The 26,094-nt window shown below is 34.2% G+C and overlaps 1 protein-coding gene across 1 annotated transcript; it reads left to right on the forward strand.

Moving 5' to 3' along the window:
• Nucleotides 1-703: 703 nt before the first annotated feature.
• Nucleotides 704-25,620, forward strand: LOC133205365 (protein arginine N-methyltransferase 5-like). The gene is made up of 17 exons (XM_061341164.1): nucleotides 704-825; nucleotides 1,059-1,177; nucleotides 5,530-5,615; nucleotides 5,980-6,111; nucleotides 6,370-6,476; nucleotides 6,984-7,197; nucleotides 7,340-7,429; nucleotides 8,276-8,347; nucleotides 8,608-8,685; nucleotides 8,955-9,013; nucleotides 10,378-10,503; nucleotides 11,775-11,950; nucleotides 13,933-14,051; nucleotides 17,968-18,061; nucleotides 22,784-22,900; nucleotides 23,998-24,062; nucleotides 25,012-25,620. The coding sequence occupies exons 1-17, from the start codon at nucleotides 731-733 to the stop codon at nucleotides 25,162-25,164; spliced, it is 1,902 nt and encodes a 633-aa protein (XP_061197148.1). The 5' UTR covers nucleotides 704-730; the 3' UTR covers nucleotides 25,165-25,620.
• Nucleotides 25,621-26,094: the final 474 nt, after the last annotated feature.

The raw sequence follows: 26,094 nt of genomic DNA on the forward strand, positions 1-26,094 counted from the left end.
TGAGGTCCGTGTTTGCTCTGCTCCAAATTTGTATTGTTTCATTGGACTTTCGAGATTGAATACTTTTCGTTATCTTCATAATTAATTCATCTTCAAGAAGATTTTTTTTTTTAAACTCCCTGCATGGCCTGTTATGAAGATAGAGTAAATGCACCATCCAGACAGAGACTAAAACTGCCAAAGTTTCTCCAGATATTTTGTTATTTAAAAATCCATGTTTACAACGATTTTCAATCTCTCAATCGCTTAGCTTTGACGTCTCAACCGCGCTAAACTATGTGACATCACAGCTTAATTATGACACTGTGTTACGAAAAGACATGCAGAGGCAATGGGAAAATCAAAGAAAATGTAATAAACAGAAAATTCAATGTTTTGGAAATGAATATGGAATTTATTTCACTCGTGAGACAGGATTTTTTTTGTAAAATATATTTTCACTCGTGCTTCGCACTCGAGAAAATATAAAAATCCTATCCTACTCGTGAAATAAATTCCATACATTGAATATCCTCTATTAATATGATGCAGAATAGTTTAGAAATAAAGGTCCAGACAAAAATCTGCTCAAAAGCCTCCTTAAGCTCTCGCCCCTTGATATCTTCGCGCTAGTTATAAAGGGGTCGGAGATTACGGAGATAGCCGAGTGTCTGGTTGAACGAGTCACCCATTATCTCCATTTAAATTCGGGATCGATATTCACAACTCTCCACCCGAACTTCCTCGAAATATGCCAGTGAAGGAGATGGCACGTGCGTCTTGTGGTCGTGATTTTCACTGTTGTCCAGACATTAACACGGCAGTAGAGACTGCATGTAAATCAGGGTAGGACATAAGTCAAAGTATCTTACTCATTCATCACTGCTAAAATATTAAATGTATTTCTTGGGAAGATGGTGGGGTGGATGGGATGAATGCCCATAGATTGATAAACGTTGTGTATAAGACAGGAATAAGCAGTTATGCTTTGCGTTTATCAGAAATAAAATCACCCAAAACAATGAAAAAGTTTAATACTACACACCTGACTTATGATTTTGTTTCGTTTTTTTTTTCAGGTTTGATTTTGTTTGCTTGCCCATTGTAAATCCAAGATACAAACGAGAATTTATTCATGGACCAGCGAAGAACCGCCCTGGTCCACTTACAAGATCTGACCTCGCTTTATCTGGCCAAGGTTTGAATATATATTCAGACTGATAATAATGATCCTTCTGTAAAATTGCAGCTGTAGTGGTCATAGCGTAGATAGAATATTCTATCATTGAAATGAATGCGGGTGGTTACATTCCGATTACTTGTTCGACCTGCGTGGTTTGGACACAAATCCATGTTCGACCCATGTGGTTTCGTTCCAAAGCAATTAACACTTTCAACAGTTTTACATTTTATTTTTTGTCTACATAGGATTTTTTGTATCGACCATGTATATTTTAATCATTTAAATAGTGTTAATTATTATGTTTATTTATCGTATGCAATTTAATTTGGAGAAACATACATTTTTTAGACAGTGCATATGTAATCATGGTGCATTTGAAGAAGTATTTGATTAATTTTTATGGAAAACTGTTCAAATATAATTCATTACTAAATCAAATTTATCAACATCCTTGCTCTGCAATAGTAGATAAAAATGTTAGGAAACCATTTAATTCTTTACTATTGATTGCATGTTGACTACACATAGGGAAACAATGACCTATTGACACGTACATCTCTGAAGCCATACAGTATACACCTACCTAATATCCATTTGTTTACCGCACAGTGTGTACCCCTGTACTCAGGGATATATATAAGAGCAGGTCGAAACCACTTGGGTTGTTACACGCAGGTCGAACACGTAATCGGAATTGAACCACCTGACACTGTAAAAATGATATTGTCCTACGGACCCGGTTTAACGATGGAATTGGTTCCATGTATTGGCAATGTAGCAAAATAAACATGGGCAATAATTCGAATTCTGTGCATTTTCTATGAACAATCCAGAGAGTTCCGAATGTCAACATGGCGTGTAAAGGATGATGTGCCATACGACCCCCGGTAAATTGACAAAAAATAAAATATCTAAATTTTACTCTATTTTTTGTACCCACTTAATCACTGATATGTGTACCATCATGGAATAAGCACTTTTACTGAAAATAGAAACATAATTTGGAAGATATTTATCTTTATTTTGAGTAGGGGTACCATGTTTACATCGAATTCCCATTGAATTTTGGCCTGCCCCACTCTTTGAAGCCCTTAAAATATACGAGCGCAAGTAGGTACATTTTTCTCCTTTGGATGGTCGCTGTATTTTATTGAAATCAATCTATATGTAAAAGGAGAAAATTGTACCTAACTGCGCTCAAATGTTGTGTTTAAAACATTGTAAAATCTGGCTGGTCATCCCATTACGAACAGATCGACGAAACATTTTTTTCTGACATAAGAATAAATTCATATGCTAATCGAGGCACCGGCATGACTTTCTAACCGACTAGTCAGCTAAACGAGTTGCATTACGAGTGAGTACTACAAAAATACCAAGGAAATTTAATGCTTTGGAAAAAGGAATATTTTTTCTTGTTTTCTGATAAACATTTTTTATGCATTTGAGTCACAGATTAGACATGGATCTACAATTTCCCTGCTCATAATTACAAACTATATATATAAATATACATTGTATTATTTCATAGTTTTGTAAAGCATCGTTAGGCAATTGGTTTCCCGAGAATCAGTGAATACACGTTTCATTATGAATTTCTCGACCCAAAACGGTATTAAACACTGATGTTCCATACGTATTATCATGTATAAAAAGTCTTTGCTGACCATTAAAAGTTTGAAATGTAGTAGAGATAGTGTGTAAATTGACATAAGCCACGTGTCTGTGATAAAATGTAATCATGTAAACCAGCATGTTTTGTCGTTCAGTCATCGGATTGGACAGTTGTTCTCGGTAAGCGACTATGTGCGAAATAATAACAATAGCCATATAAGGTAGATTCCTCGGACATGCATACCCCTCTATTGTACTAAGACCCGCCTATTTTCTTTTCATAAAAGATCTCATTGTCACAAACCAGGCCGGATTTTGCGCTCATGGGGTCTAAAAATCATAGATAATGCACTAATCCTCGTAATTAAAATGTGTCGGAACTATTGAAACGATTCAAAAGATGTCGTATTTATTCACTTTTGTTTCAAAACTATAAAAATCGTTGTAGAATAAATATAATTTGTGGTAGAAAAGGGGCCGCAGAAAGTAGTTTTGGCACATCATCCTTTAAAGTGAGGAAAAAACGTTGAGAAAATGAGTTGAATTTTCATATTTATATGGATTAATTTTTAGGTTAAAAGGCATATACAATCTCAAAAAGGATTCTTATGAATAATTTGGTAGTCATTTTCAATGCAGATCCTCTTGTATTCTTCAAAATCATTTCGAAGTGGATCTGCTTCGATTTGCTACATTGTAAGTATATGGGACGTATTCTAACTGTGGTGAGGGCTTGTCCTGAGACACAGATTATTCTAATTAGTCCTAGAGATGCTGGGCACGGATTGCCTTGCTACCTCTAATAACGTGGTACTAGTATACACCATGCACCCATACTCGCTCTCTTTCTGTGCTGAATGCTGACGGTGTCAGACACGTATTTTGTAAGTCTTATCTGTATTGTAATCGAGGCAATGGTATAGATAAATAAAGTGCGGAATTTATTTACATCATAAAGTTTTTCTGTCCGCCTCACAGCACTGTCATGTAATATTATAGAGAAATACTATATTGGAGCTGTTGACTCGGTTTTCTTAGGGGCAGCGGGTTGCCAGTCTGGCACGTGTTCGCTTGTGTCGATGCCATCTTGGATTTTTAGATTTCTCATGTAATGTAAAGTTATTTTATTAGTTAAGTTCATTTGTATTTATTTTTTCTGTGTGTATATCATAAGCAGAGTAGCAGCGAGATATTTTTATGTGTATTAATTTCATTTATCTTGCGTTAGGGTGTCATGGACAGGGAGTTTAGTTCCTTTGGTCTGGATAGGGGGAGTTTGAGACATGAGAGGGGCTGGTACGCTCGGGTAAGGGGAAATGGCAGTGAGGGTCTGGGGAGTACATCATTAGAGTGCAGCCCAAGGAAAGTCCAGCCTAATAGAAGTGTACGGTTTGCGCTGAGTGTATTTAGTACACCGATGACCCAGGGGGAGGGTGCTGCAGATAATGTCACCCATCATGGGGGCGAGGAGATGTCACCCAGGCAACTATTTCCGATGGTCAAGGGAACACACCTGGTTTGCAGGATTTTTACGCGCTTCTCCAATAGAGACAGACAATTCTGGAGGGGGTTGTTGATAAGGTACAAGGAGAGTTAGGTCAGGTTAACTGCAGGGTTGATACACAGCTGGGGGATATTAACACCATTGAGACTAGGGTATCATCACAGGTGGGGCATTTAGGACAAGATGTAGGCTCTTTAAAAAAAGTATGGGAACCCAGTTAAGTGATATTACTCACAGGGGTATTAGAAGTCAGTAATACACAAGCACCCCCACCCATGCAGGAAGTCAAGATCAGTCATCCAGCAGTGACTCATAGCCTGGGCAGTCATTGGGTCCCTAGCTCACTATCTGGACATGGCCAGCCTGGGAATATACCAGTGACTGCACCCAGTCTGTACCTGTTCCAACGGGGGGACAGGGGGTGTCATTGTCTCAAGGTCATTCCCTATCATCGACCTGTTATGAGAGTTTAGGTTCTGGTCTGTCGAGTACAATTACTTTGGGTTCATTTGTGTAGGGGGGGAAGGGGGGAGCTGATTACCAAGTGCTTCCCAGGATGGGCCCACCTGTTCTGGGTCTGTAGCTTGGGTCACTAACTTGAATGGTCAGGGCTCTGATCACTATGGAGGGTTGGTAGGGCAGTCAGCTGCACTAAGGGGTAGTTAGCTGCAATAATGTAGTCTTCTCCGATTTTTTGGGGGGGGAGGGGGAGAGGGCGACAACTCCTTAGGATCTCCGTAATGGTGCATACCTGAACTCATAAAATGTAGTTATGGAAGACATGAATCAATCCAAAAATATGCAGAACAATACGTATATCGGTTATTTTTTGTGTATGTCAACATCACAACTTGAATTTATCCGCCATTGTTTACTGACCTTGCTCGATTTTATTTTGGGGCAACCAATGAGAATTCGGGATCTAGGCCAACATTTTTTATTAAATGATTTAAAATTTTTTTTGAAAAATTGGGTTGGGGGGGATAAATAAAAATAAAAATAAAATTCCATATTTTATACAGTCGACTAAAAAAAATAAAAATAAACAGGGAAACTGATTACTGCTTAAAAACTGCCAATGAAAACTGTTTACTCCAAAGGCACTAGCAGTCACAAAAGAACAGAAAAAGCCAAGCTGCCTGAAACTGTTTGAAAACTGCTTAAAATTTGCAAAACTGCTAAAGAACTGCCTAATAACTGCCTATATAGACAGTTCACTTTTCCATAGGATTTCTTTATTATTTCTTAGACTGGAGTACATTGATTGTTGGAAAAACATCACCATGGTTACAACTGGACTCGAGAGTGGAAGTCATCCGCAAGAACTCGGAAGCAGTAAGAACTGCAGTTTACAATGAAAATAGAAATAATCTCTGTGCATATATTGATATGCTGTATTTAGCTTCTTCAATTTTTTTCTTTAGAATTTTAAAATTTTATTATCACTGTTTGTCACTAGACATAACAAATTTTCATCTTTCTAAATACTTTGATTGTTAATAAACATGATAAATTCATTTATAATTACTGTGAAAGTCTTTTTTTTCTTGGGCTCATATTTTCCCTTGGGTGTATTATTTACTATCATTATTATTGGATCACTGATTTTTCATGATAAATTAACAGCCTGAAAAACAGTCTAAATGTAAAATGAATTCTGACTTACTTGAGTTATACAGAATATCTTGTGTAAATTTAGGGATTCAAGCAGGAGCTAGCCTTTGCCAGCCATCTTGGGCTTCCAGCCATCTTGATCCAACTGAAGCATGGTCGGAATGCTAACCTGGCCCGATGTTTGAGTGAACAGCTTCAAGCTGCTTATTTCCAGCAGGTATGAATATCACCTATCAATAGATGCAGTAAACATGTGAATTGCTGCTATCACATTTGGTGCATATCCAGTTGAGAGTAGTCATGTTTTGTCAGGTACATGAGTAGGTATTTTAACTTGGTCAAATGGCTCAGTAGGTAGAGTAACTGCACAGAGTTAAATTCATTGGATTCAAATTTGTATCCATTGCATTATCTCCCTTTCCATTACACTAATAATGTATAAATATGCATATTTAATCAGAGTTACTTGTTGCAGCAATACTGGATACAGATCCCATTAGTGTCTGCCCGTGATCAGGTGGAGAATCTGACAGAAGGACAGTTTGAGGAGGAAAAAGAACCACAGGATGACACCTGGAAATGGTAAGCAGAAAAAAATATAAGGTGATAAGGAAGAAATGGAATAGAAATGGTAAGGAGGAAATGGAATAGAAATGGTAAGGAGTAAACAATAGAAATGGTAAGGAGGAAACGGAATAGAAATGGTAAGGAATAAACAATAGAAATGGTAAGGAGGAAACGGAATAGAAATGATAATAGAGAAATGGAATAGAAATGGTAAGGAGGAAATGGAATAGAAATGTTAGTGAAGATTAGATGAGAATTGGAACTGAAGAGATATGGAATAAAAATGGTAGTTCTTTTCTATATTGATCCCCATAGGACTCTCTTGTAATTCTTTTAAGGGCATTTTATATAAATTACATGTATAGTAACCACATGAGAACTCAGTGTATTAACACAGAAGATTATTTATTGGATACAACATGTTTACAAAAGAATAAGATCTTAGCAATGTAAAAATACATGTAGTTAAATCTATCATGCTGCTAAAAACTTTTGCTGTCAGACTTTCCGTTTTTCTTGCAGGTGGCATGAGTTCAGGACTTTGTGCGACTCTCACAGAAGAATTAATATTGTGTTAGAGGTTTCAGCCAATCTGCCTTCAGAGGAAGTACTAGAGAGATGGTTAGCTGAACCAATCAAATGCGCTGTTGTATCTACCAGTCTCTTTCTGACCAATAAGAGGGGATATCCTGTGTTATCAAAACCACATCAAAATTTCCTTAAAAAACTATTCAAGGTATGGTGAAGATGGACAGGTGTATTTATTTTATAATTCTCTTGAGGAATGTTGCAAGCTTTTTTTCCCATTAGTACTTTAGAAGTAAAGTTTAGTAAAAATAAGGAAATCATCATTGTAACTTAGGTTTTTTTATCTGTAGCTGGAAATTCAGATCATTTTGAGTGGTGCAGACAGACACCCAGACAAAGGTCTCCACACCTACCAACAATACCTAGATCACCTGTGGCAGGTAACAAATGAGTATAGTATACAACTACTTAGATCATCTGTGGCAGGTAACAACCTCTGTAATATACAACAGTACTTAGATCACCTGTGGCAGGTAACAGACACTATGGTATACAACAGTATCTAGATCACCTGTGGCAGGTAACAAATGAGTATAATATAAAACAGTTCCTAGAACACCTGTGACAGATAAAACAACACTATAATATACAACAGTACTTAGGTCACTGATAACAGTTAACTCGGTAATATACAACAGTACTTAGATCGCCTGTGGCAGGCAGCAGACATTGTAATATACAACAAGTAACAAACTCTGTAATATACAACAGTACATGTACTTAGATCACATGTTGCAGGTAACAAATGAGTATAATGTACATCAGTACCTAGATCACTAGTGGCAAGTAACAAACTGTTATATATAACAGTAACAGTACATGTACCTAGATCACATGTGGCAGGTAACAAATGAGTATAATATGCAACTGTACTTAGAGCACCTGTGGCAAGTAACAGACACTGCAATGTACATCAGTACCTAGAGCACCTGTGAAGGTAAAAAACACTATAATATAAAATAGTTCCTATATCACCTATGGCAAGTGACAGACACTATGATATACAAAAACACCTGGATATTTTGAGGCAAATAACATTACTATAATATACAGTACCTAGATCATCTATGGCAGGTAAAAAAAAGTTCCATAACATAGCTTAACTATATCTATCATATCACCAAAAAGTCACCCAGCTAGCTTGTGTGTGATGATATCAATTTACATGTAGTAATCATGGACTGCTTTTAGATTATTACTGAAATTTGTAAACTTTGTTCTGATAGACGCGGTCCCCACCTGACCCAATAACCCAGTTTGCCAAGGGATATGAGGATTATCTACAGAGCCCTTTACAGGTAAAATAGAACAATCCTTTACATTGAAACAATACAAACCTACTGATATGTAACAAAATCTCCATAACAATTCTTTACATTCAACCAATACAAACCTACTGATATGTAACAAAGTCTTCATAACAATCCTTTACATTCAACCGATACAAACCTACTGATATATAACAAAGTCTTCATAACAATTCTTTACATTCAACCAATACAAACCTACTGAATTGATACAAAGTCTCTGTTTATTTTGAACAACTTTTTATTGACAGCCACTGATGGACAACTTAGAGTCGCAAACATATGAAATATTTGAGAAGGATCCAGTCAAGTATTCCCAGTACCAGAAGGTACCGAATCAAATAGTATGAACCGCGATGCACCGAAGGTTCAGTGTACTGCACAGCTCTATTAAAAATTGATAACATTGCATTAAACGAAAGCCATATGTTTTTACTATGACAACTTTAAGAAGAATATATAAAGTCAAAAAATTATGCAGCTACTCAGCACTGAGTTTAATAGATAATGTAAATTTCAAAAGATTGCAATATTATTCTTAATGAAAAAAATTTGATAAAGTAAATACTGGATATGAACAATATTTCTTTTATTGAAGGCAGTGTATTATGCCCTTCTTGGTAAAATCAAACCTGAGGAAAAAGAAACAAAGAGTGTGTAAGTATTAACTTTGGTAAGCTTTGTATTTAGGATAATTTTACAGTCATAAATAGTTATAAGTATTAACTTTGGTAAGCTCTGTATTCAGGGTAATTTTAGGGTAATTAGTAAAAGTAAATATTAACTACAGTAAACTTTGTATTTGGGGTAATGCTGTTGTACATTAAAACTCAGTTAAAATGAAATCCTGTGGACCTGTGAATTTATTTTGCTATATCTGGTATTTACTTTATCTGTATAATAAATTTGTCAAAGTAATTTTAGCGAATTTACAATATACATGCTTTCCTTCAAGTTTGACTACCAAATATATACAGGGAAGTGTTAGATAAACATTTACTTTAGAATACTTCAGTTTTCATATGAAATATTAATATTTCAGCTCAATATTTGAATTTTTTAGATCATTAAAATTTGTTATAAAAGATGAAAATTTCATTATTTTTTCCCTCTATGGTACACAAAATTCAGTTCACTATATCCATTAATTCATTATATCAGAGATGGTAAGAAATGTAAAACTTTACAAGTTAAACTGTAATAAGTAATTGTAAGTATTGACTCTTTTTATCCTTGTAGTGTTTTGATAAAATTCTTAACTCTTCCTTCCTTTCTAGTGTTTTGATAGAATGCCTGAACTCTTTATTCCTTTGTAGTGTTTTGATAGAATTCCTAAACTCTTCCTTCCTTTGTAGTGTTTTGATAGAATTCCTAAACTCTTCCTTCCTTTGTGGTGTTTTGAAAGAATGACTGAATTTTTTCCTTTGTGGTGTTTTGATGACTGAATTTCTTCCTTTTGTGTTTTGATAAAATGACTGAATTTCATCATTTTGTGTTTTGATAAAATGACTGAATTCCTTCCTTTGTAGTGTTTTGATAGAATGACTGAATTCCTTCCTTTTGATAATTTTGATAGACTGTTAATGTTTGTATTTTCTTCCTCTATGCTGTTTTGATAGTATACCTCTTCCTTCCTTTGTAGTGTTTTGATAGCATACTGCTTACTTCCTTTGTAGTGTTTGATAGTATACTTCTTCCTTCCTTTGTAGTGTTTTGATAGCATACTTCCTTTGTAGTGTTTTGATAGTATACTTCTTCCTTCCTTTGTAGTGTTTTGATAGCATACTTCCTTTGTAGTGTTTTGATAGCATACTTCTTCCTTCCTTTGTAGTGATTTGATAGCATACTTCTTCCTTCCTTTGTAGTGTTTTGATAGCATACTTCTTCCTTCCTTTGTAGTGATTTGATAGCATACTTCTTCCTTCCTTTGTAGTGTTTTGATAGCATACTTCTTCCTTCCTTTGTAGTATTTTGATAGCATACTTCCTTTGTAGTGTTTTGATAGCATACTTCCTTTGTAGTGTTTTGATGGTGGTTGGGGCAGGTAGGGGACCCCTTGTGAGGGCTTCAATAGCAGCATCACATCAAGCAGACAGAAAAATCAGGAAGGTCTATGCCGTGGAGAAAAACCCCAATGCTGTGGTAACGTAAGTACCATAACAATTAATGTTATTAAATTTAAGCTTATAGGAGACACAATATACACAGAACTGTTTAGAAAAGTACTTCCAATGTTTGGGTAAGAAACAACTTTTAGTTGTATATCATCTGGACTATTGCTATTTTTGATCCAGTCTTTGTGAAAAGCATCAGACCATGTGACCTGATGCACAGTGTCAGATGTGTCAATCTTAACACCAGTTCAGAATGTCCTATGTACGGTTTTAAATTTTATTATTGTGATAAGTCATATAAATGCTTATTCTTATGAGAAATATCATTTCACTTCAAGTTTGTAAGTAGATGTGATTAAATTAGTATGAATATAGGGAATAGCATTCATTGAATATATTAATCACCAATCCCACTTCCATTCATTCTGCATTATCAATAATTGTTTCCTTTTTATACCCCCGCTCCAAAGGAGAAGGGGTATACTTTTTTGTCGGTCTGTTCTTAACAAATTTTCATCACAGATTTCTCAGCAACTACTCAAGGCAGATGCTTTTGAAATTTTAGCATACTGTTTGTTTAGGCAAGTCATATGGTGGGATTCATTTTTGTTAGAATTGGATATCAACTTCCTGTTTATCCTTGCGTCTGTCCATACTAAATTTCCGTCACACACTTCTTAGCAACTACTCTAGGCAGATGCTTGAATTTTTAGCACACTTTTTGTTTAGGCATGCCATATGGTGAGTTTGGGATCTGACAAAATTTTTTTTAGTCTTGTGTACATTGGGTATACATGACTGAATATTTCGTATGACCCAAAAATACTTTCACACAAATAATAACTTTTGATCATCTTAAATTTCTAAAACCACTGAACTGCTTTTTACCAACTTTAGTACATAGCATGTATGATACAAAAGAAACAGCAATGTGAATATCATGATCCCACTCTGGAGGACTTGAGGGGTCTCCTCCAAAATTAATGCAATCCTACAATATTTATACTTCTGAATTATTAGCAGAAAAGCTGCTGACAGGACAGGGATTTGCTGAACATGAATTAAAAAGGCATAATACATGTACATGTACCATTAAATGTGGGGAACTATTAATTTCTTAAGAAATTAATCTATGTTATATTTAAGCTAAATGTCAATATTTCCTTGTAATTTTGAATATGTAGTCAATTTAAGTTTCACATTGATTTTCAGACGATTGGTGAAAGCAAGTCCTGTGAATTGTTAATGAATTTTTCTTTTTTTAAATTTTTAAAAAAAAAATTTTGTTTTTTTTTTTCTTCAAGGTTAGAGAACATGAAGGATGAGATGTGGGGGGACCTCGTGGAGGTGGTGTCATGTGACATGAGGCTCTGGGAGGCTCCAGAGAAGGCAGACATCTTGGTCAGTGAATTGCTTGGGTCGTTTGGAGATAATGAACTCTCCCCGGAATGTCTGGATGGAGCACAAAGATTTTTACAAGGTATCGCATTAAGTTAGCTTTCAGGTTTGCTTTCATTGTTAATTTTCTGAACATAAGAACTGTGAATGCTAACTCTCAATTCCTGTGTACATTTTCAGATGCATAATTCAACATGTGGCAATTTTGCTATTAGGCGAAAAAAAATTAATAACTTGGTTCTCAGGCCAGTTTTCTCAAAAATAAATGCTGGATGGAGGCTTTTTTTTTCCTTTTTATCTCATGAAAAACGGACGCAGGATTTTTTATTTTTTTTTTTTATAATTTCAAAACTAGCAACTTTTAATCAACAGTGCTTCAACATTGAGAATCAAGATAATTCATTTCCTGCTTCTTTCTCTTTTCTCTTGCATTTTCTACATTCCAATTCATGTAGTGAAACGACGGCATCCTAAAAACCACACGTGTTAAACTTACAGAACCCAACACTTTTAGTGATGCATCTGGTCAATTGCTTTCGTAATACAACTAATCTAAGAGTGTTTCAGCACTATAAATAGCACTTATGATTTTATTAAACATTGTCAAATTTATCAGTCTTGGGTTTACCCACACTTGATGAAATATGCGAATCTCGCCGACATCCAAGTTCCGAGGTTGAGGGACCCGGGTCTTTGATAGCTTTATTGATCCGAATTCTAGCATGGAAAACCTTCAGAAACCCCCACTTTGTACCATGGAAGTATTACAGTCATTCCCTAATGAATATCAATGCCATCATGACTAAACTTAATCTTGACGCCTTATCCTGTTAACTCAACGGCCATATTTGCGATTTTTAACTAGGTCAATAGTCTGGATCATCTTGATGTTTGTCAAACATTTTACTGATTTCTAAAATGCAGTGAAATTGTGGTCAGAAATTCAGGGAGGTTTTGGCACCGCACGAGCGCATGAGAGAAATTTTATTTTATTCATTTGAGGGTAAAAATGGGTAATGCACATTATTGAATGAGATGGGGGCGGGCCTGAGAACCAAGTTATTAATTTTTTTAGGCCTTAAAGTTTTTTTTAATGCAAAGTAGACTTCATTATTAATTGAATGATGCTACAAATAAAAAAAAAATAAGGATACTTACATCCATTAATTGAATGCTCCCAATTAAAAATCTTTTTCAAATACTGGAATTTACCAGTGAATGACCTTACAGCTTCAAAAATTGGGGGGGGGGGGCAGTATCTAAATGAAAATTTACATATTAAAGCTACAGCAAAAGAAAATACTCAGAAAAAGGGATGGGTGGGGTGGTCATGTTCTATGGGCCTGTACTTAATCCTTCAGTATGCTGAACTTTTTTAAAATTATTTAACTATAACTGATTCATTTAGTAAAATTTTGTAGATTTATCATTTCAAATTGATCTTAAAATGAACATTTTTGGTGTAATTTGGGGGGCTTGAATGTACATTTTGTGCACCATCAATTGTGATGTAGCTTACTATCACAAAGATGATATAGCGCATGTCTTATTTGTGGTTTTATTCTTCGAAATATGTAAGGCGAAACAAATTAATCAATAGTTTCTCAGGCACCGCCGCATCAGGTCAAACACTGCCGCATTAATCAATTTTATTGACATATTGAAAAAGGAAATAACTCAATTTTCTATTTATCCAAGTTGAAAAAGAAAACTGAGTTATTCCCCTTTTCATAAATGCTAATAGATAGACGTTTTTATTAGATATTGTTAATACGGTATTTTATGACTTAACTTTGTTTGAATAGCATTATTTAAAGTTGAATCATATTATAATATTACTGTAAGCCTGCTGCCTTTCTTTACTTTTGTTAATTAAAAAACCAGTAGAGCTACAGTCTCATCAGAGACCTCTGGTTTAGAGCATATATTAATGATGTCAATTGTCTATGTCACTTCATTGCTTGTATTCTTCAGTCCTATGTCAAAGTATTAATGAGGTGTTATTACAAGATGGAGAGGAAAAGTAAATTCTGCTGCTGATATTAACAAGCGACAATTTTTTAGATGACGGCATCAGTATACCATGCGAATATACATCTTACATGTCACCGCTTATGTCAGAGAAACTGTACAATGAAGTCAGAGTGTGTAAAGACAACACCAGTTCTAGCAAACCTATTGATGTGAGTATCCCAGTGCATTTATATATATATACACACACACACAGATTATTTAATTTCCATTTCATTTTTCAACTGAAAGTAACACCTTCATTTTCCAATGCCAATATTGTTAAAACCAATATTCATTTCAAATAAAAATATTGAAATGTGTTTTAAATTGCTGCCTGCAAGCGGTTTGAAATGCAAGTGGAGTTCTCTGACTTGCAGTACCTCAAATCAACAAAATAAGCACCACACTTATACAACACATCTTTGAGGCAAATAACAATCCTATATCTCTTTAGCAGCATGGAAGTACACAACCATTGGACAGCAATCTCTAATATTAGATTATCAGAACCGAAAGGGAAATTTGTTTTTAATTAATGAATAAAGTTCATAGCTAATTAGTCTACCCTAATTTTGCCACTAAATATTGCATTGAATCAAAATACAGTTGAACTTTGGTATCTCGAACACTGATATCTCGAATACCATTGATATCTTGAAGTGATTTGGAAGTCCCAACTACCGTATTCGGCCGAATATAATATGCACTTTTTCCTAGTATATTTTTTTGTGAGAAATGAGTGCGTATTTTACACCACAATAGGATTTTGATGGGTTTTTCTTTCAGGTGAAACACAGCTATCATACGGACATACCGTAGTATTTCCTAGAGACATAGCCAATGTCTTGTTGTTTACAGCTATATTTAAAACATCAGAAAATTATTGTTGGAATGTAAACTTGTTGAAAATGTTATATTTATAATCTGTTGATAGTTAAATGATATTGAAAAGCAAGTTAAAATTAATTTCAGTTGCATATTCATCGTCTCCATGTATGCCGCCATTAACGATATTATTGATAGACGTTTTCACATTCCTTTGCCATGTGCTTGCATAATCATAGTACACATGTACCTAATCAGTCAGACACTCGAATAAAAATAAATAACAAGGAGTTTTATAATGAAATACATTAAAACACAAATTTATTTTGGGCTTTAAATAACTGTGAAAATTCATTTCAACATAAACACCCCTCTGTGCGTCCCAATTGAAGGCATTGTTGTGACCATGTGCACTTGTCACCTAATGATTATCTCAACACCCATCCAGGCAAATAAATTGTCTATCAATTCCAAGGTAATGTTTTTACAGTTAGAGCACTGATTATTTACTGCCCTTATTAATGGCTTTGATTTTTTTCATTGTTATAATTGAGGGGTCAATATAGCCTTCGTAATTATTTTTTGTATGTATAGAAGTGTGTTGATTACGACACATTAAACGCTTGTTAAATGTAATTTTATTTTATATTTATCGGCGTCTTGTTATATTAATTGAGAGTTTAAAAAGGAAATATCAAGTTTGTTAAAACTTTAGTGCTATAATTACTTGTGCTCTGTAGAAAATAAGATACATGTATCTGCAAAAGTACGATTGCTATAAATGAAGATTTAAGTTGATCTGTTTAAATTGAAATTCAAAAGTATCTTGTGCTTTGTTGAAATATAATTATTTCTGCGAGGATATAGCCAACGTGTAATGTCAAGATTGTTGTTAGTTAAAAAGAAAAAATTAATGCAATAATATCTCCTGCTTTGTTAAATAAAATCATTTACACACGAAGATTACCGTGATGTTTATGTTCACGATGTTCGTTAGCTTAATAATATATACTGAAACGCAAAAGAAACGCAACAAGCAGTAATCTACAAATATTTGAATTTTTTATTTACCGGTAATGATTTTCAAAAATAAATACACTAAGGTAAAACTTGATTTGAAAACATCAGAGATTTGATAAAAATGTTAAATGATCATCTTTTAATTTTAAAAAGTAACATATGACTGTTAAAACACCCCCACCCCAGCCATTCAATTAAAGCGTGCAAGACTGCCATGTACAACAGTTGCAGCTTGATTTCTACTATGCAATAGGTCAATCTCGAAATCTGAGCAAAAGAAATATTCTTTGCCATTTTTAAATGCCCATTTTTCAGATGATGAGGTCGAATTTTCTCTAGCCAAGTGCAGTGTAGTAACCCTTGGACTTCCAGTCCAAGGACTGTCATTCATGCTAATGATATGTAAGAGCCTGTTGAGGGGTGATGTGGGTCATATTTGCATCTGCAACTCTCCATCACCTTTTTTTGAGATTTTCCAGCTAGAGCAATGGAAATGCGTACTTAAGTCATTTTCAGGAAGCCTTGGCATCGCTTACGGAAAAGAAAGGGGAATTTATTTTTCAGAACATTGCTGCATTACTTATGATGAACAGATACAAATCCTTAAAACCTCATATTATTGCCAAATGTTTTGTTAAACATGCAATTTTTGATTTCTGTTAAGCAGACTCAAACTTAACTTCCGGTAATGGTATGAAAATCATTCAACCGTTAAATTAACGATATTTACGAAGTTGAAGATGTCCTTACTTTTTAGATATAAAATTATATCCTATATGTAATATTTCCCCCTAAAATATGATGTTGCATTTCTTTTGCGTTTCAGTATATATTTAGCCTGTTATAGATATAATGGAATAATATCTTGTGCTTTGTTAAAATAAAATTATACTTTATATTTTAAAGTCAACACTGCAGTAGCTTAAAAAATTATGTTTTATGGAAAATTTTAATTTTTTCTGTAAAGAGTACCACCATGCATAAAATCAGGAGTATCATAAGCTCAAAAAATGAAATCTGCGTATGAAAAGTTATCGTGCTTAAATTTTTAATGCATTATTTCCACAAAGATTTTAAAGAAAAATTACCTTGATGCAAAAAAAGTCAGGATTACTGCTTGGTCATATTTTTTTTACTGCGTATAATACAACCGAACTGTGTTTTTTCCCAAATTTTCAAGCCCAAAAAGGGGTGTGTGTATTTTACACCAATGTGTATTATATTCAGCCAAATACTGTACCTATTCTTTAAGAATTTTACCCTTGATATCTCGAATTCTTGGATATCTCAAACTTTTTTCTCGGTCCCATAGTTTGAGATAACGAGGTTTGACTGTATAATTTTTCTGGCAATATCCTCCCCTGTTTGAACCTTGAGCTTGTTTTTTTCCATTTTGTGTTAAGCTCAATTTAAAAAAATGGTTTCAAGATAGTTTCAACAAATTCATAATATGATGCATACATCTCCAGGTGAGAGTAGTTAAATAATCAAAGTTTTCTGAACTTGACTTTGACTTAAAGAAACCCCCTTTTGATTCTTAGGGCAAAGGGTCAAAGTCTAAAATTCACATCTTGCCTAACATGGTTCCCTGGTGATGACTCTAGTTCTCATGGAGGTTTTGACATGAAATTTTACACCTTTCATCAATATGACTAATAAAGACCCCTACTGATTTTGAGTCAGAAGGTCAAAGACCAAGCAGTTCATTCTTTGTGAAAAATATCCCTGTATGAAAGATTTAGATTTCGTAAAATTCATAAAATCATGCATAGCCACTAATGAACCTACAAAGCAGATCAGAAATTTTAATATTGAATACATAGTTTTCAGATTATTACTGTAGATTCCTAATTATACGCGAGGAATTTATTATCACGTAATTTCGTGAGAAGCACCACTCGTGAAATAAAATTACTCGTTTTTATTTTTATGATGCTGAAATCCATGTTAAATCACTTGATCAACCATCCCTTCGCAAATTATTATTCTTGCGATTTGACGTTAAAGAGCCATTTCGCGATAATAAGTACTCACAAAAAATAAGGAATCTACAGTACTTTAGGTCATCAATTTCTTAAACTCAAAAAGACACCCTATTGACTTTGAGACCAAAAGATCAAGGTTGACCTTTTTATCTTTCTACATCTGCATACTTTCTCCAGTTCTCTCACCCTTTTTTTCCCTAAGCAGGAGACACATATTCTCTGAATTAGCTTGTTTAGATTTGTTTTATTTTTTCAGCACAACTTTGAGACACCATATGTTGTTAGACTTCACAATTGTAAGGAGTTAGCCCCTCCACAAGAAGTCTTCAAATTCAGACACCCAAATAGGGGTAGGTATTTAATGTAGTGGGAAGTTAGACACCAAAACAGAGGTAGGTTTTCAATAGAGTGGGAAGTTAGACACCAATAGAGGAGCGGAGAATTAATATGATATTGACCCTCAGACAAAAATGCTTCCTTTAACTAATGAATCAAAATGTTTTGATTAATGTAAAAATTTTGTAATGATGGGTATCCATGGTTACACATTTAGAACATTGTTAAATTATCACAACATGTCTGTAAGGCAGTTATGATTCTGAATATTTAATTCTAAAGTTCAATAACCAAAATATTAACAATATCTTTACTATTTACATGATAAATGTCATAATACAAATAAAGTGAATTTGAGCCTTGCCATCTACAATTCGAAAACTTTCAAACCTTTCTTGAGTTTTTAACAGATAATCATCAAATTTTTAGCTCATTAAGCCAAAGGCTCAAGTGAGCTTTTTTTGATAACATTTGTTCCGGTGTCTGTCTGTCTGTAAATTTTTCACATTTTGGACTTTTTCTCCAGAACCACTGGGACAATTTCAATCAAACTTGCCACAAAGTATCCTGTGTAAAAGGGATTCATGTTTATTTAAATAAAGGGCCCCACCTTCTTCCAGGGGGCGGTAATTATAAATAAGTGAAAATTAAACATCTTCTCAAGAACCACTGGGCAAGAAAAAGATGAAACTTATTTGGAATCATCCTCGGGTAGTGAAAATTCAAATTTGTTCAAATCATGACCCCCTGGGGTAGGGTTGAGCTACAAAAGAAGATGAAATGTATTTGGAAAAAATATTTAAAAATCTTCTAAAGGCATGATTAGTCAAAGAAATGTGGAAGCATCCTCAAATAGTGTAGATTCAAGTTTGTTCAAATTATGGGACCACTTAGGTACTAGTATATAAATTTTTCAATACTGAATTGATTTCTGCTTTTTCCTAGCCACAACAGGCAGAACTTTTACATAGGAATATAGGGGGAAAAAATCAAAATATGAACTTACAAGTAACCTTTAAGCCATATTGTTACTAAACCTCCATGAATGATGCATCTTAAAAATGTGAATTACCAGATTTGCTTGTGATGCTGGATCTGAGCTACATTTTCCAGTTGATTCAATAGGTTGAATGTTTTGGATCATATATTTCAAATGTAAAAGGTAAAGATAACGAAAAGTGATAAATCTCAAAAAACCCACAAACAATTCAAATATGTGAAGAGGGCATAAAACACAGACCCCTGGAAACTCCAGAGGTGGGATCAGGTGCTTAGGAGGAGTAAGCATCCCCTGTTGACCAGTCACACCCACCTTGAGCCCTATGTATTGATCAGGTAGACGGAACTATCTGTAGTCAATTCAGTGCAAAAACAAAGGCCTAACAATTGGTATGAAACAAGTCAGCTAAAATACTACCCAATGCAAGGTTATATTTGCTAACAAGGTCATTATAACGACCATAAAATTTACGAAATGTTGACTTTAAATGAGACTTGCTATTAGTAAGTAATGGCCTACCTGAAACTAGCATAGAAGATTCATTTTACTGGACCTGCTTTAGATGTTAAATTTGACCTAGATTTAGTGGATGGTTGAAAAGATAGATAATAGATTTAATCATAATAGGGCCATACGCATAATAGCTATAATCATAATAGGTCCAAACCCATAATAGATATAATCATAATACATCCATACCCATAATAGATATAATCATAATAGATCCATACCCATAATAAATATAATCATAATAAATCCATACCCATAATAGATATAATCATAATAGGTCCATATCCATAATAGATATAATCATCATAAATCCATACCCATAATAGATATAATCATAATAGGTCCATATCCAAGTTACTGCAAGTCCTGTCCAGACTTTACTTGTATGGAATGTTACATCTAGGGATGCAGATTACTAGAACATTTATTTGGCATGATAATTTTCTTTTCTGATAGATAACGTACATTTAAGGACATACGCAACGTACCTTACCTACTGATAATTTTTCAAGATATTCTTACTTTAAGATTATAGTGCCATCAGATGTTCATAGACAAAAAATCAGCATGCATTACCAGGGGTTTTGAAAAGATATCAATTAATTAAAATTCATGTATAATTCAAAGAAAAATATACAAAAATTACTAAACATATATTCTAGATGTTTTGTTTATCCAAACTTGTTTTAGAAGAAGTGTACAACAGCATATATAGACATTAAAATGTAGCACACAGTTCCTTTAAAAATTGGAACTCTTCAACTCCAGGGGAAAAGACAATAAAGTTCAAACTACGTTGCGTATGTCCTTAATCGGAACTTCTCAAGAATCAGAAGCAACTCCATTTTGTATAAAATTTTAACATTGGTGATGAAATACATTTGAGGTGTTTACAGAGCTTGCTAGAAAGACCCAAGAAGATGCAATTGAACATAAGTTGAGCTGAGCTTCATAATCTTTGCTAACCTATGTTTTTAGCTCACCAGAACCAAAGGCTCACATAACCATTTCTGATTGAAATTTGTCTGGCATTTATCTGTCCATTGTCCAGTATCTGCCATCTGTAATCTTTACATTTTCAGCTTTTTCTCCAGAACCATTATGATTATTTCCAATTAAACTTGCCTCAAAGCATCCTTGGGTAAAAGAGATTCAAGTTCATTGAAATGAAAAGCCAGGTCATCTTTTGAGGGGAGATATGTAGGAAAGAGTGAAATGGAAAAAATCTCGATGAAAACAACTTGGTCAGAAAAGATGAAACTTTTATGAAAGCTTTCTTAGAAGTGAAGATTCCATTAGAAATGTATATACAAATCATGGCCCCAAAGAGTAGGATGTGGCCACTTTAGAAGTTTTACATTGAAATGTCTAGGGAAAACCTAAAAAAAAACAGCAAAGTCAATCATGATTTGTCAAATTAGTCAAGCCTAGGAAGGGGGTGTCTGATGTTGAAGCATATAAGGGCCGAGGATTTGGATGCCGCTTTGAGCTGGTGAATTTTCAGAATTTAACAGCTAAATTTGAGTGCTCAGAGAAGTGAATTTCTCCATTTAAAATGTTGATTTCATGATGATTTTATTTTTGTAATTCGTACTGGTAGGGGTCAGAGGGTGAATTTCAGCTTTTCTGACATCTAAATTTGATTGTCCAGAAAAGTAGATTTAAAGTAAATCAGTTTAAATTTCTTCTTCTCAAGAACTGTAGAGCCATGTTTAGTCATTATATTAATATGCAAGTAGTGTCAAATAGTTCAGATTCAACTTTGTCCAGATGATGACATCTTGGAAGGGGGTAGGGCTACAATAAGGGATTTTTTTTTTCATGGGAACGTATTTCATAAAATCTTTTAAAAAATTTTCTAGAACAGAAGGGCCATATTTTAATTACCATTCCAGGTATAATTGCAGATTTTGTTAAACAATAAAATGCTTTCTTTGTTTGTTAGTATGGGGATTAATGTTGCAGCTGTTGCAGAAAAAATGCATAACCCACGGGTTGTATTATTGAAATGTACATCATTGTATGTTTCATTGATGGAACAGCCACTGCTCAAGAAATCGATACAGGTGGCTTGCTTAGTGGTGTTTACTGACATGGTTTTCATAAGAAATAAAAGTGTTAATATTTAGTGGATGTAAATATATTTATATGAGTCAACACAGGGATGATGAGCATTAATTGAAAGTACAGGAATCTTGTTTCTTAGTTGAAAGTATATATTAGAAAACAGCCCTTCAATTCATACATGCAACTAAATATACAAGTAGCAGATCTATCACGAATCAGGTGTTCAGTGACCGCTTGTCAATTACAAAACGATAGGTAAGCTAGGAATATTGATCTTATTTTTCACACCTCTCACTAAGGAATTGATGAGCTTCTTACAGTGACTGAAGGCAGCATCTCACCTTATAGGAAGAACTTCAACATGTGGCTTCACACTTCTTATAAAAATAAAATTTGATCAGTTTTATGAAGTGTAAATATATCTGTAATGGTTTGGACCATGGATATTTTGGCCTGGGTAGCTCAGTCGGTAGAGCACCTGACTGGTGATGCAGGGATCCTGGGTTCAATTCCCGGTCCAGCCTTACATTTTCTCCTTTCCTTACGTATCATATATTCCTTTACACTTAATGTAAATAAAGTTACCTCTGTTTAGTTTTCAGTGATGGCCAGTATTTTGGAATTGTTTCTATGCAAGAAAACATAAAACTTTTAAAATAATTCAATTCTGAGAGGGTATAGGGTGGTTTGGAGAGGGTCTAGTTTGGAGAGATTTCCTTTTTTTGACAGGTTGTTCAGTGGTAGGGATTGGTCAATATTAAGTGGACATGATTCAACATTTCATGACTGTGGTATCAAACTTGTACAATCTGAGTTTGAATAGTAAAATGTCATGAAGTTAAAAAGCTCTTATATAAACAGGGCTAGATTTAGCAGTAGTGGAGATTTCAATTATACTAGATATGTTGTCAATAGTGTGAAAGGAACTTACCAATTTTTGTACGCATTCAGTACACAGAAGTAAATGAGGTCAAAATTACCTCAGGGAAAATTTTCACAAGTGAGATATCATATATATGTACATATCCATAGAAAGGGGAAATTTTCTTCTTCTGGAGACATTGTGTTCACAAAAATGTTTTGATGTGGATTAAAATAGGTAAAAAGTTCATTGAATTCAGAATTATTTATATGAGATAAATATTCTTTTTTTTTCCAGATGCAGTAATTGACAATAGCCGCTACGCCTCACTGGAGTTTGACATTAATCAGGATGCAATCATCCATGGCTTTGCTGGTTACTTTGACACTGTTCTCTATGATAATGTAAAACTGAGTAAGTGAAAACATATAAAATTTTTCAAGTAGGGGTATGAACAAACATGTTAACCTGACTAGATGTCTCATGCCCCTCAAACAGTAACATTGTTCATGACATTAATGTTGACACGACTTTGAATTTCATCGACACACTTCAGTATGGTCACATCAAACAAAAGTTTTAATTCATTGCATTTCATGGAGAATTATTACCCTGACCCTATATTCACAATTTCATTGCCTAGTGACCTTGACCTTTGAGATATGACCTTGAATCAAAATCTTGATACAAATTAGGTCAGAGAGTTTTAATTTTTTTTCATTACACATTGTTTCACTATCTCTATATAGCCAATTGCACTATCCTTTTAGATATGATATACAGTGAAAATTTTATTCAGTTGTACACTATAACAATGAGCCAGTATAATTACTTTTACACTTAAACTCCACAGCATGTGCACATGGTAACATTTCTAGTATACGATCTGAACACATTGACAATCTTTTGGATATAAATAGAGTAAGTTCAATTGATATAAATACAGTGCATTACTTTCCAATATGATTAATGTAATTTAATTGTACTTACCCTGACTGGAGATTCAGTCACCATGAATAAACCTATAGTCTAACCTTCCATGGACATGAATGTGGAACTACCCTCACTGGTCAAGGAAAATGTGCGCTACCCAAGACAAACCTGACATCACCTTATATAGCTACTGGCCAAATATTTAAATTCATCTGAGCATCACAATGGGGCACCTTGCAGGATAAAACACTATTATACAAATAAGGGCCAACACATAATAATACTAATAAAAGAATGTAATGTGCATGTAACTATCATACAAAATTGACATTGATTGTGTAAGCCTCGATCTTGCTTTGTGTTATTAATACAATGTATGATTTATGAGATTTATCCCTGTTTCTTTACTTTTCCTAAGTGTTAAAACCTGAAGTCAACAGTTATGCCTGCCTACCAATACTCGCAGTAGTGTAATACTACTCTTTTATTATTCACTGAAACCGTGTAGATAGTAAAGACTTGATGTATACAGGTCTGATTCAGAAGTATATAATTACGGGAGTGATATTTTGTTATAGGTATACATCCAGAGACCCATTCTCCAGGCATGTTTAGCTGGTTCCCAATTCTGTTTCCCATCAAGGTGAGTTAACTGGATCAAATAAAATTATTCCTTTTTTGGACTTTGACCAAACTGTGCAGTATATTTTTTGAAAGTTTAAAGATTATTTCTTGGTTTTTCAATTATTTAAAAACAACCTGGTGGGAATCTTTAACCTTGTCAGACTAAGATGATTTTAATCTAATTAAAATTAGACTTGTAATTCTGGTCCATACAATAAATTCAATACAAGTGAAGCATATAGCAGAGGGGCAGAATTATATTTCTTATTTTAACTAAATTGATGATAATACTGTAAAGAGCTAGGTTCACTTTATGCATAAAATGGCCCTGTAGATACACCAGTTTATTGACTAAGACCCCTTGTCCAATTTTCAACATCAATATAAAGTAGAGACTTAGTGCTTTCAGTTTGTATAACAAAAGAGTCCAGGTATTGGAAAAAAGGTTGTGTGAAGTTGCAATGTTCTTGAATTTTGCAGAAAACAGTTGTATTTGAGAACCTTCAGCAAAGAATTAAAATATGAGCATACCCCTCGATCCAAAAAATAGAATATGTTTTGTAATCTTTAGAAGCAGTTCTTTCATTATATATTTGCATATTTTGGATCAGAGGTTGTGCTGTATTCAAAATGTTGAAAAATAACATAATCTTTTCTTTTTGGAAGAAATATTCAGGATTTGTGAATAATGATGCAATTCATGACGTCACAATGCATTAACTAGCAAGAAAACTTCATTTTTAGTAGATATTCAGTCACCAAGGGTTCAAGTGATATTTATTGCCTTGTCAACGAAAAGTATGCAGTTTTGATTTTTCAGAAATTCACAGGGCCGAAAAAGGCCTTGAGTGGCTCTTGCTCTTGGGTGATCTACAGTATAGATTTTGATGTAACCTTAATCAAGGACTATTTGATTATTTATGCATTACATCAAAGGCCACTGTTTGATGTAGATATTTATGTTTCAGACCCCCGTTTATGTGAAGAAGGATGACCGCGTAGTCCTTCACATCTGGAGAAGCTGTACAGCTAAGAATGTCTGGTATGAGTGGACCATGGTGGAACCAACAGCTCTACCAATCCACAACCCAAAGGGGCGCTCCTACACCATAGGACTGTAGGACCCAGTCTATATAGCAGACAGTCCTACCGATCCACATCCTATAGGAGTGCTCCTCTACCACAGGACCATAGAACATAGTTAAATAAAGCAGATAATCCTACCAATCCACATCTCAAAGGAGTGTTCCTGTACCATAGGACTGTAAAAATAGTTAACTAAAGCAGACAATCCTATACAATTCCACATCTCAAAGGAGTGCTTCTCCCTCACAGAACTGTGTAGCTAACAAAAATCTTTTAGAGATTGTTCTGTTAGCTACTAGTATTCTAAAAGATCTGTTATTCCGAGAGTTAGCCATTTAATACAATTAAATACAGTAAAATTTCATTTTATGATACATATTAAAAGATTATTATAATTTAGATTGTCTAAGACGTTTTTGTTGTTGATTTGATATTTAGCATAAACTTGGTAAAACACCCCATTTATGAATAAAATGTCATTTACATATGTATCTGCATCGTCATTTATATATGTATCTGCATCATCATTTACATATGTATCTGCATCGTCATTTATATATGTATCTGCATCATCATTTATATATGTATCTGCATCAACTATATGTATATGCCCATGTTCCTGCAATCAAGCTGGAAGTAGCGATGACACCTTTGGTAAAAACGTAGAAGATAATGATCATTCCTAGAAATCCTATAAATAGTACAAGTCTAGAATGGCCAAAACATGAACCCATGGAAATAGAAAAGGTGGGATCAGGTGCTTAGAAGGAATCAGCATCCCCTGTGGACCGGTAAACAATGTGTAAATGATCATGTAAACGGTAATTTATAGTCAGTATAAAAACAATGGTCAAACAAATGGAATGAAACTGCGAATTACAGAATTTAATCATATCTGTTGAAACTCTTTCTAATATTAACTTATTTACCAGTATCCTGCTTTGGTTTAAAAAAAATAGTACTAG

The sequence above is a fragment of the Saccostrea echinata genome, unplaced genomic scaffold, assembly GCF_033153115.1.
Source record: "Saccostrea echinata isolate AGI-Se365-2 ecotype Australia unplaced genomic scaffold, CSIRO_AGI_Sech_v1 ptg000054l, whole genome shotgun sequence".
Classification (NCBI taxonomy): Eukaryota; Metazoa; Mollusca; class Bivalvia; order Ostreida; family Ostreidae; genus Saccostrea; species Saccostrea echinata.

What these genes read in the sequence shown, in the direction of transcription:
- LOC133205365 (XM_061341164.1), top strand. Translation starts at nt 731, where the DNA reads ATGCCAGTGAAGGAGATGGCACGTGCGTCTTGTGGTCGTGATTTTCAC. An exon ending in ACCTAGATCACCTGTGGCAG is followed by an intron (nt 7,430 to 8,275) that starts GTAACAAATGAG and finishes TTGTTCTGATAG; the next exon opens with ACGCGGTCCCCACCTGACCC. An exon ending in AACCCCAATGCTGTGGTAAC is followed by an intron (nt 10,504 to 11,774) that starts GTAAGTACCATA and finishes TTTTTCTTCAAG; the next exon opens with GTTAGAGAACATGAAGGATG.